The 17,699-nt window shown below is 34.4% G+C and overlaps 1 protein-coding gene across 1 annotated transcript; it reads left to right on the forward strand.

Annotated features, from left to right (window-relative positions):
* The first annotated feature begins 10,389 nt into the window (after nt 1-10,389).
* On the forward strand, nt 10,390-14,009 carry LOC148619243 (uncharacterized). Its single transcript, XM_088577026.1, has 3 exons — nt 10,390-10,403; nt 11,988-12,200; nt 13,519-14,009. Exons 1-3 carry the CDS (start codon nt 10,390-10,392, stop codon nt 13,991-13,993), a joined length of 702 nt encoding a protein of 233 aa, XP_088433152.1. The 3' UTR covers nt 13,994-14,009.
* Nucleotides 14,010-17,699: the final 3,690 nt, after the last annotated feature.

Here is a 17,699-nt window from a genome sequence, read left to right on the forward strand (position 1 = left end):
CACCCGCCGAGTTGCTCATAAAAAGTCAAGTCCGGGGTAGACAAACGAGGGAAGGAAAACTATGACCCGTTGAATAAAACAGTTTTCATGGTGCTGATAGATACACCATAACGATCCACGAGTTCATAAAACTTCTGTAATGATGACTTCAATCTTGTAGCAACATAACTCTATTCCAGAAGCCTATTTGTTAGAGTTCTAGCGCGATACAGAAAGTCTGCGTAGTTTCGGCAAGCTCTGGCATAACGTATGAGTTGTGATATGAACACTCCATACGCAGGAGCCGAAGGGATGTTGCCACAGATGAAAGGAAAGTTGACAACTCTGAATGAAAAGTCATCACGTTTGTCGTAAAGTTTGGTCAATAGTTTTCCTTTACCATCGATTTCTAAGTGTAGGTCAAGATATTGCCGTCATCTATATAGCGGAAACTGAGATTGAAGGATCTAGCCAAACGATATATTAGCAATAAATTAGCAATAAATTGCAATAAATTAGCAGTCCTTTTAACCAGGTTTAACCAGTTTGTTCGAATAATGTACAAATTTGTAATATCAATTTATCAATTTTGTCTAACTAATTTTTTTATAATAAAATAAGAATAAAATTGCACAGTAATAATCCCTGTTTGCATAACTTCAGACTTATTATTATACCTCGCATTTCGAACTTGACTTTCAAAATGTTTCCCTTTTCATATTTACACTTCTTTTTTCACCCTTTAGATTTTGTTTCAATATATGAAGAATTCCTTCAGATTTCAGAGTCGATGTTTTTGCTTCAAGTAGGATGGAGGAAAGAAAATTCATGATGCACAAACTTGTACGTTCACAAAATAACTAAATAAATAAATAATTCGGAAGTATTATGGTATCACCCTGTCGCCGTCGCCGTCCTTGGTTCCCGTTAACTTTCGTTTATTTACGGTAACTTGAATAAAACTTATCCGACCGTTTTGAAATTTAACCCATTGTTCCTAGAGCCATGGAGGAGGGCCCTTTAATGGCGGAAGGCCATTTTGATTTTGGAGGGAGTGAGTTGTTCCACCTCTTCGAAGTTAATGGTCTTAAATGGGGAAGTTGGTGTTTACTGATCTTTGTACGATTTTTAATGTATTAATTACATTCATCATGGAAATCCCTGTTTGCATATTAAATCAGATTTCAGATTTTCCTTAAAGTATTTTAGTTATAGAAAACAGAGGTAAAGGTCTTTAAGCATTCTTAAAGCAGAACTCCTTTCACATTTTATTGAATTTCAAAATTATTTCAACATTGTGCCCAAATCACATGTTGTGTTTATAAGTCCCTATGATAAAGTGCGTCAAAAACTAATATTGCCGTCAACACTTGTCCCAAGTTGCTGCGATCGTATCACGTTGCACCCTGCGAAGCTCTCCATTTTAATAATCCTCAATTTGTTGATGCGTAAGTTGCACTTACATCTAGCCCAAACTCCTCTAACCCAAGCTAGGCAGCACATGCTTTGACACAGACTGCGATGCTATAGATGACAGTTTTGGTACAGATATAGGTGCAATAAATTAGCAGTCCTTTTAACCAGGTTTAATCAGTTTGTTCGAATAATGTACAAATTTGTAATATCAATTTATCAACTTTGTCTAACTAATTTTTTTATAATAAAATAAGAATAAAATTGCACAGTAATATACCAACTTGTTATAACAATTTACTGACTTGTTAAGACAATTTATTAATTTACTATAAAAATTATTAATTTGTTATATGATAATAACAAACTAAATAAAATTGTCCCTAATTAGCTTCCGTACGTTTGTGTTTCGTTTTTGTCCCGTTTATTTCCGTGTTAGTCTCAATTTTAAATTGTATTTAGTCCTGGTCACACAGTGCTGAAAGAGCAAAATTTCTATAACACAATTAGTTGCATTAATTGAAATACATCAATTGTTTAACGAAATGTTCTAGTGGGTACCTATGACGTCACTCAATCATGATAGACTCGGTCTACTTTTCTCCTATCAAAGGAAAACATGACCAAGTTCATGAACAATGAAACTTTATTAGTCTGTACAAAATGCGCTTAAAATCTGGGTTAAAAGGTCTTTGGGTAATTTTGTAAAAAATTTAATCTAAACCAATTCTCTAAGACCCGGTTAAAACGTTGAATATTACAAGTACTAAACGAACTCGCTAAGGGATACTTTATCGCCTAATTACCATGAAGTATATTACCAAGATAATACACCAAATTGCGCCCTCACACATTGGACAATCAAACTCTGTATCAATAATTACGTTATGTATTAGATAAATGTAAACTAGTCTTTTTCAAACCTAGATGGTGCTTCTTGTACTGTCTACTAAAGGTCAAGCGATCATGAAGTTATTTCAGTTCCAGTGGTCAGTGTTAACTTAAGATCTTTTATTGTTTTCAATAGAAAAAAAACGTAGGTGACCCTGAAACTATTCCCTCAGGAAGTCTGTACTAGAATGAAGCAAATAATACTGAAAACGTCATAGTATATTACGCGTTATTTGTGTGTTAGTCTCTCTGTTAATGAGTACATATAAACGTGAGTTTAAAGGTCCGATTCTGATGAATAGACTGAGTTGCTGATGCCATATTTACGAGAGAAAACTTTAACGATAGAAATATGATTTAACGTTTTAATGAAGATAGTATGGAAGTCTATTTCTGTCATCGTGATAAATAAATGTCGCGAAAAATTATCTCGAAAAGTCGTGAGAATTTGGGTATTGTGTCGACATAAATGACAATTTTATCTCAAAAAGTCAACTATAAAATTGCGATATCAATACGTTCACGACAAGTTGAGATAACTTGTCTCCATTTTGTCACAATATTAAGCTGTAATGTCATGATTTTGGTAAAAAGCTATCGCGGAAATATTTATGTCGAGGCTACATATTGGCATGACTCTCCATAAGTCGTGATAATTAACTGGAACGGTCGACATAATTATCTGAACTATCACGAAAAATTATCGTGACTTTTTGAGATGAAATTTTCATTTATGTCGACCAAATACACCAATTATCACGACTATTCGAGATAATTTTTCGCGACTTTTATTTATCTTGATGACAGAAATAGACTTCCATAAGATGGTAAACTATATCATTTTCACGAAACTTTTAAAGCAAAAAAGAAACTTAAAATGCTAAAAATCAATGCAGTTGATGAACTACCATCTTAGATTTGATTCCGATTGGTTTACTATAACTAAAGACTAACATATGGGTATTTTTTATTTTGTTCGTTTATATCATACTTTTATGGACTTGATTATATAACGAATAAGGGTAACAACAAAATTACTGAACGCTAACCCAATCCATAATCAAGTCTAAAATTTATCTTGCTAAATAGATAGTACACAGCAGGAGCAGCTGGTACCACAATGGTCCCGATTTGGTACAGGTGTTTCAAGCCAAATGGTGGGTTAAATCTTCCATTGCGGTTTGAATATACCAGTGGTGATAAAATATCATAATGTTATAATCGGTAAATCAGCGGTCACATCAGCACAAAGAACAATTTACAAAAAATAATCATTACTCATTATTTTAGAAGAAACGGAGTATTTTTCAACCAAGGACTGATATATAAAAAAGAATTTGGTAAGAGACCTTTCGAGACGCATTTCCTCATACCCCTGATTCAGGAGTCTGATATTTATAGCTTTCAAGGAAATCAGAGCAGTTAGTATTTGCTCTAGCGTAGCGAATCAATCGTAAAATATAAACACCATATGGAGGAGATGAAGGTATATTGATGCACATGTAAAGAAAAATGATGATATTAAAATTAGTCCTCTTTTTTTTCATAAACCTTAGTGCTGAGATAACCACTGTTGTTAATTAGAGATTAAGGTCCAATCAAAGATGCAGAACAAACTGTTTCTGTGATCTCCTTTATATCGAGTTCTGATGGATATATTGAAGGTAACAAATATCATTTAACAAAAGGAGGGTTGTTGATGCACAATACATCATCAATATATTTATATGCAAAGTTAAAGGATTTAGCATCTTTTATATTTTTATTCTTTACTAGATTCTGTGGGTATTCAGTCTCGTATGAATATAAAAACAAGGAAAGGAGCATAGTTACTGCCCATTGGAATGCCAATTAGTTGATGAAAAATAGCTCCTTCAAATTTGACAAATATGTTATCAATGAGAAAATCAAGCATATCGCAACCCTGTTTTTCTGTGTAGCACACTTTGCCCTTCTGCGATGTTTTAGAAAAATATGTGGGTTTGTAACCAAGAACAACATAATTTTTCGAAACAGCAAAAGATTTACGAATAAGTCCTCTCAAACGAGATTTATCACGTGGCAAGAGTTAAGAAGTCAAAATTTCGGAGAGAACTAATTTCCAAAAAGCTGCCGGATTTTAGGTTTTGAAGTAAATCTTCAAAATTTTTAAATATCCAAATATGATTAATGTCACTACGAGAGTAGGTGGTATTGCAATTAGCTTGCTGTCCATCATTCACTGCGGACCATATCTTTGTGGAGTGAATCGACATCTCCTTCGTGGAGCAAGATGAAGATCCAGCTGTATATCTTTTTTTTTGTATGGATTCTTATGAAGTTTTGGGATCCATCACAAGTAAGGTAATGGATCCTCATATTTTGTTTCGATGTTGAAAGAAGACATTGCTTAGGATTTCATATTTGTAAAAAGAAGTACGTTTGTATGTGGCATTACCTCGGATCAATACCCAATTCCCCAATAAGGCAATTGAGGTAATGGGCTTTGCAAACAAATACAATGTTGTTTAAAGCTTTGTCCCCAAGGACGATTACATGTTTCTCATGTACTGAGGAAAGACATTCAAGTGACTCGCGATCGTTGAATACGGAGTTCGGTCTTGTATTGACATATTTCTTGAGATTGTCAATACGACTCCGTACAACGATCGGATGGTATGTATCCAATCTGACAAGGACTCGATTTATGGCTCTTGGTTCTTTCCTCTCTTTATCCATGATCTGGCATAATCTTCAACAGCATCCATTATGGTTTTTAAATTAAGTTTCCAATTGAGGCGCTGTGGTTTTCTGAATTTTGGACCATGAGAAACAACCTTACGTAGGAGTTCATTTTCAATAATATTCAAATCATCAGTGATGAAATAATCGAAGAGACTGTAATTAAAGAGAGAAGAAGCATAGTCACATGTCAGAGGGGATTTTGTATTCCTCAATGTTTAGATTCTGCAATGTCTTTTTATGGTTGAAAATTTTACTACTTATTGTTTTAGCGTAGCTGTAACAAACAATTGTAACTTTGATTTTTCGAAATATGGTGGAATTTTGGAAACTACTCCTTTATGACGAAGAATATTGATAATGTTAATAGTATCTTATCTCTTGTTGGAAAATGGAATAGTTATAAATTTCTGATTCTCGTCGTGAAGTGGCTCAGATTTAACAGGTTTGAAAGGCCGGAATTTGGCCACATTATTTTATCGAAGAGGGGTCGCCACCTTCGTCGTCGAGTCAGAAATCACTAAGATCTTTCAGAAAAAGGTAATAAAAATTTTGTATAATTAATTCAGATACACATTCGACAACATTTAAAGGCAATTATCACGTCCTTTTACTCGTATAATGCTGTTGTATCCCGATGCACCATCATTCAATTCTTGGCGAAACTTTTTGTGGGTTGAATAACCGGCAGTTTTATTTACATAAATAAGGAGTTGAGTCTATATATTGTAACCAAAAAAAGGTGTGTTTTTTTTTTATTTCACCTTCCTTCACAAAATTAGTGGAAGAAGTGCTATTTGGCGAGAGATCTAGTTTCAGACTAAGATCAATTGTTATAATTACTTCTTTTGTGATGCCAAATTGATGCTTTAAACCTGCCATAGAAGAGAGCACTGACACTGCTAGTCATTAAAGTATACTAAAAGGATTATTGAGTCTATCCGTAACAAGAATTGCGTGTCTAATTATATACTGCTAACTAGATTTGCGTAAGTACCTTAATCAGCTATTTTCAATAACAATCGTACTTAAATATTCGAAAAGATTTCAATGAGAAATTGTTATCGCTTTTCAGACACAATTTTGCTGACGCAGTCATTTTAAGAATCAAAGACTAAGCTTTTGCCATTGAATGGGTTCTCTACGTCAATGTTAGTAACATGTGTAACTGAAGACAACAATATACTTTAAAAAACCGTAATTGTAGTGATCATTAATGACTTAAAATGCGTTCAATATGGTTTATTCCTTTCTGGAAACGAAGTAATTAATTCTTGACTTTTGCAACTAAATATAGAATTCGTGAATGCATAGCAAACCTGCAAATAAAAACAAACAAGAGAAGACACTGTGCGTAGTGACAAACCTTAAGAACGGTCATAGTTTGCTTAAGGGTTGTAATACCGCTTGTTCATTTTTTTTGGTTAAATGCAACTCCCTTCAGTAAAGGAAAACATACCAGATTTTAACCCCGCCGCAATTTTGGCATCTGTCACAAGTTTGATTTCTGGCTTCTGTATGTCTTGTTTCGTTTTCACCTTTATTTTATTTTATTTTTCTTGAATATAGGGGCAACTCATTCGATGTACCTGTGTATAATGATGTTTTGGGGCCAGCTGCAGACTGCCCTATGGTGTAAGGGTCTCCTCGTCGCTCACTGAAGACCGATGTGTGGCCTTGGGTTGACATTTTCATCCAGGTAGGGTTTTGGTCTCTTTTCCATATTCATCATACATATTCTCATTATATTAATTAAAATTGGAGTGTGTTATGCCTGCAATAAAAAAAAAAACGGAAAAAATAAAGGTAAAACGAAGTGTCAATTAAGAGAAATACGTGGACAAAAGACAATAACTGTATCTTACTTGTACTCCAGACTTATAATGTATCGGTTCAATCCTTTTTAAGTCGCTAATATTGTTATCGACTTCTTGCACTCGTAATTTCAATAGTTACTATTTGCATATGATTTGCATAAATATGTAGTCATACGCCACGTAATCCTACAAATCCTCGCCGTGTTTACCGCCATAGCGTCACAGTTCCAACTTCATACGAGATAAAAATGTACCTCTTAAGTATCATACACGTGTGTTCTATGTGTGTTTCTTGCTTGTACGAGAACGGGAAGTTTACATGAAATGACCGCTTAGCTTTGAACATTACCTAGCTTCTTATTCACGCACTGGAGCTCGTTACAAGACTATATAGGTCATATACATTATCACGTCCCGATATTTATGAATATTCATTGACAGTTGCTTAATCTGGTTCCTAAACTTGTTCCCTGGTCAATATCACTATAGGTACAACGTTCCTCTTTTAAAACATAACATGTCTATGCTTGTTTTTTTTGTTTTTTGTTTTTGCTTGTATAAGAAGGGGTAGTTTACATTAAAAGATAAAATGATTGGTTAGCATTGAATTTATGTAATATTACCCAGCCAGTTACCGATTCAAACACATTAAGTGAACCAAGATTTTAGCGGAAGTCACCCGATTTTAGAGCTCGTATTCGTTCTATTTCGGATGTTGAAAGGAAGCCAAAATCAGTGACAGTGAATATTTGTCGATTAGCGGCTTTGAAGACTTTAGTCTTTGATTTTTACTTGAAGAGCAACAAACTGCAGCTTTTCATAATTTCATACTTGAACTTTAGTAATAACGCCAACACGTAGGGAAAAGCTTTGGCGACTAGTGTAAAAATGTTGTGATTCGAGTCAGCTGTTTGTGCGTTTGTTGCTATGGAAAATCGATAAATGTTTGATTCTAACATAGTGGCAGTATTGAATTTTTACCTTGCTTATTTCAATATTTTATATTGCTCATTGGGGTTTACCCTACGCATTTTTATTATTATTTTCTTATTTATTTCTCTTGCAAAGTGTCTTTCCACATAAGGACATGTTGGGATTATCTAGTAATTTCAATTTTAATGTGAAAAATTGTCAGAAATTTCTATACTAAGTATCATAAGAAATCAAGCTTAGATACATAAACACACTAAGTTCGAGTAAAACGGGAAAAATGCTGAAAAGGGAAAAAAGTGCATTAGCTCAATTATGACAGTGTAAGCCTAAATCTAGCAAGTGAGCCATTACGACATCACCTAAATTGCAAAGGTTTCCCTGTGTGGGGTAAGCACCATCTACTTTTTTATAAGAATTATGAAGATGAGTAAACAACAGTTATTTCCTGAAAATAGCTCAGAACTATCATATTGTATCTTTATTTTCCAAATTTTCTTTGGAAACAATCCCACTCCATCCCCAAAACCTTGCATCAGAATAATGTGTCTGGGTAGGGTGACATCTGCGGACAGTTACTTCTGTGTCAGCGCATTAAAAATTGATTTAGCGTGTCGGACTGAATACGAAGCATGGTATATTCGATTGATTATTTCATCCATTAAAAGCCAAAAAAAATTACGCCATTGGAGTTAAACAATCAATCAACCCAGTCTAAAGGAGTACCTATATTGGAACTGAACTTAATATTCGTTCGTAACTTGTCTATTTGTGTATCGAAGTATGTGTGGAATGTCATGAGTAAACTAGTTGAGACAGCTGCACATGGCTGATTTTTAAATCCATGTTGCAGAAGAACGAAGCCTCTTGTTTTTAAAAAAAAATTTTATCTGTATATAACTGCGGGAGTAGTTGTCTTTTAGACATTTCCCTATATCGCTTTTTCATTATTTTTTTTTAAATAAAACATAAGTATTTGTATTTTTTTGTTCGGCTGTTATCTAGGTATTTATTGAAAAACAGAACAGTACAAATATAGGCCTGGGAGGGTCCTTTGTGCACCCCCACTTATCAACTTCATGGTGATGTTCAGGTACCTTTATAACTCCCATTACTGAATCAATTTGTCGCCATAGAATATTCTCGGATTCTTTTTCAGTATAAGCCTACATTTGTATCCCACGGGGTCAAAAGGTCAAGATTTTTGTCTTAGTTGTTTCTTTGAGAAACTTATATGTATCAAAATAGTGATAGCAAACAAAATAATGTAAAAACTGTCATAATTTACACAAAAAAATATACAATTTACGTTCTAAAATGCGTGATAATTTGTTAACTCTTAAATTTCCCATTTTTAATATTTTGTCGTCTCCGGGATAATTAAAGCATATTTGCTAGACAATATGATTGATACAAGGCGATTGTCATAACTAATGCCAGATATGCATTGTGTACAGTTCGTGTATGCTATAAACGATCATTTTCTTTCACAATGGTGCAGATTTTAGTGAGTAGGGGTACCATTTTTCCGCCTATAGTAAATGGCCTGGAATTCGTTTAATTTTGAATTGCCTCTTTTATGATAGCAATTTTTAACCTAAAAAGAAACTGTAAGCGCCAGAATTGATCAGATATTTTGGATACACCGTGATATTAATAATGAATGCCTAAAATATGAGTTACATTGTCAGTATATTGTAAATGAGAGTTATGTTTGATACTGAGACCAGTTTTCTAGAGGTGGGTAATACTTTCAACATTTTAAAATTTTTTTCTTGAAAATCAATTTTTTTTGTGATTTATTTATGTAAAATATTAAAATTATCTATCGAATGATATCAGATTTCAGACGTTTAGATTGAACAATAACTTGTAGAATCGAATTTATGCGACTTTTTACGGGACAATAGAAAATCCCATTTTTGCATTTTTGATCAATTCTGACTACGAAAATCGCCACGTCATCAAAAGAACTCTAGAAGTATTAATTGTGATAACAGAAAATACCAAATAAATCCTTTTTACTCTAGGGGTTTTGACATTAAAAGATTGTCAATTTAAGCGATTTTTCAGGGGGGGGGGGGTTAGGGTACATTTTTTTCCATTTTATTCCAAAACCTTAAGTGTAACAGCAATTTTCTGGGTACCATTGTAAAGATGAGACATTGGGCTATACATGTTGATTTCTATATATGTCAATTTACTTTGTTATGTAGAAAGAAAGCAGAATCTCATCCCATATACTAATACGTATTTACATATGTCTCAATACTTGTTCTGTTGCCCCAAGTTTCATTGCTGACCCAATCTTGAAATAATTATTTAGTATAAAATGGTGCCCACTAAGGGTTTATATGAGTATTTATATTATGTATAATTTATCCTGTTTTATCATTATTCTGTATAAGTATATTCTCTCAGAAAAAGGTCTCTGATACAATTTTAAAAAAGTCGTTTTTAAATTTTTTTTTTTTCATTTCCTTAATAAACCTCCATAAATACCTTGCTTTTCTAGGAAGTCTTGTATTGTGCTTGTACGAATGTACATTACGGTTCACTGGTTTGTTGGTCCGAATTTTTAATAGTCCACAGGTCTAGTGGTCCGAATGTTTATTAGTCCACAGGTCTGTTGGCTCGAATGTCCGTTAGTCCGTAGGTCCGTTGGTCCGAGTGTTCATTTGACCAGAGGTCCGTTGGTCCGAATGTCCATTAGTCCGATAGTTTATTAGTTTGAAATTCACACAGGGGAATAGAAATATTGTACAAACTGTCTAATTTGAGACAAAACAACTCTCCATATATTAACTGTATTTCACCTTTTATTTTTTCAAGTACATGTAATCAAGTAAAAAAAGTTATTGTTTGAGCAATGTTACTACATATGTTATTGTTCATTTGGTAGGCCACCTTTGAACTTTACCTTCTTCAATGTTACTCATAATTAGAGCCCTTTGTATATAAACATCTACAACATTTGAGATCGTTCTTGGAATATTCCAAGTTATTTATTTCTAGAGGGATATATATACTGGAAAACTTTTTGGTACATATTTTGCGAGTTATGGAGCTATATAATTGAGACAGCCATGATAGTCTATCACGATACCAATACACTATGCATTAGAAAATGCTTCAGAATGAAAACTGTTCATTGTGTCTTTTATCAAACCAACCAAGATGGATCTTTAAGGGGCAGTTAAAGACTTCATGATTCAAGTAGCAAAGTAACAAAAGTATAAGACTCATTAACAGTGCAGACTACTGCAATTTTATGGTTTGTCTATATACATGTATATTCTTGTTGACATTAATAAATACGAGATCCATTTTTTTTACCGTGTCAGTTTTCTTTTCCTCTTTCGTCTACCTCGGACATGAGCAACTCGGTGGGTGTTTCTAGAAATGCAGGAGACGCTAAACCTATTGATACACCTGGTATCTTTGTACGTGTCATTATGGTTATTTCATCTTCTTTGTTTTATGTGTCTATTTTTCTAGTCTTGTTGTTCTTGGATTATGCTCTTTTAGATTACCGTTCGAATCCTAGTTCCCTTGATTCCTTTTACAAACCGGGTAAAGAAAAAAGTTAAATTGTGTGTTAAAAATAAAAATTAATATCTGCTATATAACTAAGTATCCGCTAGTAAATAAGTACAGTATACGTTTGCAACTTTCATATTTAAAAAAAAAGATGCTGCGGCATTCACAGTTGTGGTCCAGGGACGGCGTTCCGGAATATCGAACCCTCGGACCCATGAACCTTCGAACCATTGCACATTCGGGCTATTGAATGGCCCCATACCCAGCTAGTTAACAAGGTATCTTGTTTGCAAGTGACAAGGTCTGGATATCAGGTAAAAAAGGGCATTTTACTCAAACTTCATGTACAAGGAGAACTTTTGGTCATTGGAATCATCGGCATAAAACAAATAAGTATAATCTTATCACTTGGTTTTATTTTAGATGTGAAAGACATTCCTCGAAAACTATGGGATGCAGTGTTTGTGCTTCCATTGACAGCAGGGGCTCTGATAAATAGAGTAGATAAATCTCACGATGGAACCATCGCAGGGCCTGTGTTATTTACTTCGCTCCTTGCTATTGTCTGTCAAATATTTCGGATCGGTGCCAGCAGTAATGACGAACACGAAGCATTAGGTCTATTATCAACCTTACTGACGATTATGGTGTTTATTGTTGTTGCTTGTCTCATTGCAATATCAATATACGTACAAGACGTGGTACCCATTGTTGGAATACCAGAATTGCACTTGAAATTCGTTTCTACTGGCTTTTTAGTTTGGCATGCATGACTTACAATGTCATAAAACTGTGCAATCATATTGAATGGTATAAAAAGACACACCGTCAATTTTTTGTACCGGAGGCAATCGCTTATGATATTGTTTTTTTCTTCTTTTATCTCGTACAAACGGGATTTTTCACACAGTACTTGCACTACAAATTCATCCACAATAAAAGGATCTACTATGCTTTGCTAACAATAGGAGTAACAAATATAGCAATATTTTGTAGAGAATTTGCGCTTTTGTACATCGAGTCTCTGTCTCATACAGATTTGAATCTTACCCTTACGCCGTCGATACCGTTTGTGAATACTGAATGTCATAACAAGTCTTTTTCCTCTTACCAATTATTTTTACAAAAACCGTTTTTACATCCGGCAATATTTGAGTATTCGTTGCTAACAATGGTGTTTCCTTCCAAAGAAATCAACTGAAACTTTTACGGTTTCATATGCGCATGACAACATATATGATTCATTAAACAACAGTGAAAGGTAACCATTGGTGGAGAATGTTGCGATTTTATCAACCAATACCGCACCGGAAGATGATGTCAACAGGCGAACTCGTAAGTTTTTTAGCATGACGTTGGGAGTCATCATAAATGTACCAGCTTTCGTTCTACACTGTATAACTATTGAAGATAAAAGCGAACGCATAGCATTGTATAGTGAGGCCTACAACATCACGCACCAGGTGATCATGCTTTGTATGACTATAAGATGTTTTTACACAATCCGTTGTCAGTGCAAACCTGTCCGACATATTGTTGAAAGAGTAATCAAGGGAACCAAGGTTATAGCGGTAATCAAAAGAATGTAATCCAGGGACAAAGACCAGACATGGAAAACAGACACACACAACAAAGAACATAAAGTAACTAAAATCATACATACAAAGTAACAAAAATAAATGAGCAACTCGGACTCCACTAAAAACTGGGAGCATAGACCAGGTGCACCGGTAGTGTAAGCGTCCTCTGCTTTTCTAGAAACACCCGCCGAGTTGCTCATAAAAAAGTCTTGTCCGGGGTAGACAAACGAGGAAAGGCAAACTATGACCCGTTGAATAAATCAGTTTCATGGTGCTGATGGATACATCATAACGACCCACGAGTTCATGATGACGACCATAAAACTTCTGTAGTGATGACTTCAATCTTGTAGCAACATAACTCTGTTCCAGAAGCCTATCTTTTAGACTTCTAGCGCGATATAAAAAGTCTGCGTAGTTTCGGCAAGCTCTGGCATAACGTATGAGTTGTGATATGAACACTCCATACGCAGGAGCCGAAGGGATGTTGCCACAGATGAATAGAAAGTTGACAATTCTAAATGAAAAGTCATCACGTTTGTCGTAAAGTTTGGTCAATAGTTATCCTTTACCATCGATTTCTAAGTGTAGGTCAAGATATGAGGCTGACTTCACAGTATCTATAGTATCCTTTATCTTTTGGGTAGATGCGATAGTCGCATTGAAGGTAGTGGAAGTCGGGCCGTAAAGTACATTCTTCTGGTTACTACATGGGGAGTTATGTCTTATCATACACTTGCACTTTATTCGAGAACATCACCCTCTTCCAAAAATGATGACAATACAAACGGTGTCAACAGTGGACTCTATTTAAGTGGGATGGTCCTTATTTATTTCCAGACCGTGTTTCTTCTACAGATCCAATATTACCAGAAAAATGTCCATGTCAACTCGATATTGTCAATTGAGTTTCTTTGTCTATTTCTGGCCGTGGAAAATCTCGGAAAATGGATCATTAAGACATTCGTAGATTCTCAAACTGTTTTTGACAACGAACTTTCGTTCAAGTTTTACGGTGCTGATTCGTGGACTCATTGTATCAGCTCTGGTACACATTTATCGTATTTTTACAGATTCAAGTCATTCATTATGTATTACAGCCTCTACCACATGCTGAAGTGATGGTAGATTCTGACAACGATCAAGGCGTTTGTTACTGTTAAGATGTGTCAGATAAATTGTATTTTTGTATACATTATCAAATCAGAATTATTTCATGCTATTACTGTGCAGTTTAATTATTTGTGAATTGTTGTAAATCGCTTAATAGAACGAAATAGCAAACAGCTTTTTGTTTTCATTATTGATATTGTATTTAATAATTACAATATAAGTTTATCTCTAGTCATCATATGAAGAGTTAACGAATGACAAAGGAATGTTTAATGTGTATTTTTTTAAAAACAAAAGCAGCACCTATTCAACCAATAAACCATAGTCATAACTTCAAAAAAGTCAAGCAGCAAAAAGCGAAGCATAAAAAACATACGAAAAAAACAACAAATGACATATAACATATAAACATGTAACACAAAAGGAAAGCAACGGAGAGCTGAAATTATATGAGCATTCCAGACAAATTATCACACTTTACCAAAAACTGGCATCATGTGGCATCAAGGTCTCCTCAGACTTTCTACTAGAAACATTTGTCATGTCGATAGTCTACAAAAGTAGGAAACTTTGTCTAAAATTAGTCTGCCCTTTGGATGGCGATGATCACTGAAAATAAGTTCATAAAGTTGTGATGGATATTGTAGAAAAGTAGTGAAAATGCATACTCTTTAATACACCAAATTGTATGTATCATGTTGGTTATTTTATGTTCTTTTTGTGTGTGTCTGTTTTCCATGTCTGGTCTTTGTCCCTGGGTTACATTTTTTTAATTTCCCCAAGATTTTTGGTTCCCTTGATTACTCATTTACGAATGATTGCGAGTAGCTTACGATAGTTCTTCGATGGATTAACGGATAAACACGATTTCATGCGGGCACTTTGCGTATACATGTATATACGAATACTTTGCCAAAGACAAAGAGGGTTACATTGTAATGCCGTTGGGTGAAAAAGTCGAAAAAGCTTTTGACTATAATATTGACTATTTCTCTCGTAAAACATGACAAATGTTCAATTGAAGAATGCACGAGGCCGTGAGGCTTAAATTTATATGAGTAAATGATACCCCATTAAAATCCTTACCAACTAAACCGCAAATATCTGAAAAAAAATCATTATGTAATAGTAAATCATTCTTTAATTAGCCTTAAAAGCTTTGGCTTAAGATTACAGACCACCAATTCAACCAATGAGCATTTGGAACGTACGCAAAAATAGTCCTACGCAGAAATTACCCCTGTTCCTCATAGTGCTGTGAAAAAAGTTCTCATCTTATTTAAAAAATTTAAACAGTTTCTGAAAGGAAAAACATTTCTGTACATTTTATAGGTGCATTTTGCTTCTTGTGATGTGAAGCCTAATCTCCATAATGATTTTTAAATATACCCCTATCTTGTGAAAACACTGGGATTTCCCATGCTATTTATAGACCCTTCACTTCCGGTGACCAGTACTGCACTGCAAGTCTGCTAACCCCACATGCCATTCTGAGGATTGTGAGCTGACATATGTAGAATCATGCTGATATATAGTCATCTGCAGGTTAAAGTTAAGGTAAAGTCCAGAGAAGCCATTGAATATTGTGGAATTAGCATAGAAGCCTATGGGAAGTGGAATTAGTGGTTTTTAGCCTTAATCGTAACACTTCGCATTGTACTCGCAATTATTCTTAACAATATTGTATGCATTCGTAAATCGCTCGTATTTAACCGCACTATCATCGTAAACGCATCGCATTCATTCTTAGTAAGTCGTAAAGTGATCGTGATACTCGTAACCAATCGTAAATCACTCGCAAATCACTCGTAAAAGTTGATTATTCGCAAAGATTTGTGTTAGTTTTACAAATTTTCTAGATTCGTAACGATTCGTAAGATTCGGTGTAAGTTAAACACGTTATATATAATAATCCATGTTATATAAAACATGCTTTGAGGTACATAAATCTATTAGGCAGGAGCGAATTCGATATCGAGAATTAAGTAGCTGTCTTTGTAAGAATCATGCAAAATCTGAAAAATGTGATACACCCAAAAAAGGTTACATATTATTATTTTTGTAATTAAGTTGTTTCACGGGTCTATATTATGAAATGTGTAATTATTCATTCAAATCTGCCTGCTCTTAGGAGATAATCAACATTGCAAACTCAATAGATTCTATTGTATTTGAGTGTTATTTACAGAGCTATCTCCCTTAATTTTGAAATCTACAGTTTTAACAGTGCATTCTATATATTTCTTATCTCCTAAGAACACGGGTTATATAAAAAACCGAATGTTAATTTCTGTTAACTTTAGCAATCTTAACAAAATATCCAAAAAAAAATATGCAGTCTTTTCACCCATGAATCACATTTTGCATTATTCATAGTTGGAGTGGTACCCAAAAATCGTTTGTCGTTTTGCTTCATGTTTTACTGTAAGAAAGTAACTACACGATCCGGACGTTTAAATTAGGGGACGACCATTTGATTCCGAGATAGGGGCAGATTTGGGAAATAAATATTCTAGCCCTGAAAACATTGAAATTAAATATTCTGGTCTACACCTCCAAGAAAATAAATAAATATTCTGATCTCAGTCCAGAGACTCCTTAGAGTGAAATGGCAATAAATAATATTGCCCCGATTTGGTTGAAAATAAATTTTCTGACCGCAAAATAATTTTAGTTTGACTTTTCATATTTGTTTTCCATTTTCATTTCCAGTTTTTAATTAAAACACCCTTGTTCTTATACAGAATCTTAATCATTTGGCTATATGTGCCTTTGATAAAGGTACCATCATTCTTTCCGTCATTCAGCTTCAGAATATATTTTTTTATCTTGAACTATTTGCTGAAGTAGAATATCTGAAATGTTCAAATGCGAATTTAACCCTCATTTTATGTGAATATATAAATAAGTGAGCAAAATTTTCAGTCTTAAACTGAGTGTGTAGGGTGGTAAATAATGTGAAAACAACTCACTGCATCATCAAGTGAATATATGTGAGGTATTAAAATTATTATCGAAAGTAAATATATTAAAACACAAATTTGAGATGATATTGAACTTTGTGAGAAATTTAACTACAAACATTAATAAACACTGTTAAGAAAATAAATATACAAGCATGGAAGAACTCAATGATTTCTATTTATTCCGTGTGGGTGTAAGACATGGGGTTCTTTATCCAAAACCCTCCCCGCTTCAACCTCTGTGAATCGCTCTAGGTCGTGTTCTGTTCACGATTAGGATTTGCATTTTTTTGAAATCCTCGAGATTGTGGTTTGGTAATCTGAAATGTTGACGTCTTGGAAGTAAGGGCTTTTTAGGTCGCTCCTGTGTTTATTTAAACGTTTTTGAAAAGGTTGTTTGGATTCGCCATCATACTGGAGGTCACAGACAGGACAGCGAAGTAAATAAATTATATTTGCACTCTAGCAGTGTAAGTTACAAAATATATTGTAATGTTTCCCCGTACCGTGCTAGTAAACGTTCACGATTAGTGCATCTGTTTGCAGCATTTACACCTTTTGTCACCACAGGATCTACTTGCACCTGGAGTTCGAGCTGAGCTTATATATAAACTGTCTGGCTGTCTGAAGGCAACCATAATTTGCCCAGAATGGATTTTGGATTGTGTGGATTTTTTTTTCGACAGAGACCCAGTGCTCACGAATGTTGATGTGGCTGTTTTTTTAGAAAAGGGTGGTATGTGAGGACACAA

Source organism: Perna viridis, chromosome 4 (genome assembly GCF_037379345.1).
Source record: "Perna viridis isolate PV_CMFRI_1.1 ecotype Kerala chromosome 4, ASM3737934v1, whole genome shotgun sequence".
NCBI lineage: Eukaryota > Metazoa > Mollusca > Bivalvia > Mytilida > Mytilidae > Perna > Perna viridis.

What these genes read in the sequence shown, in the direction of transcription:
- LOC148619243 (XM_088577026.1), top strand. An exon ending in CAAACGGGATTTTTCACACA is followed by an intron (nt 12,201 to 13,518) that starts GTACTTGCACTA and finishes TCTTTTGGGTAG; the next exon opens with ATGCGATAGTCGCATTGAAG.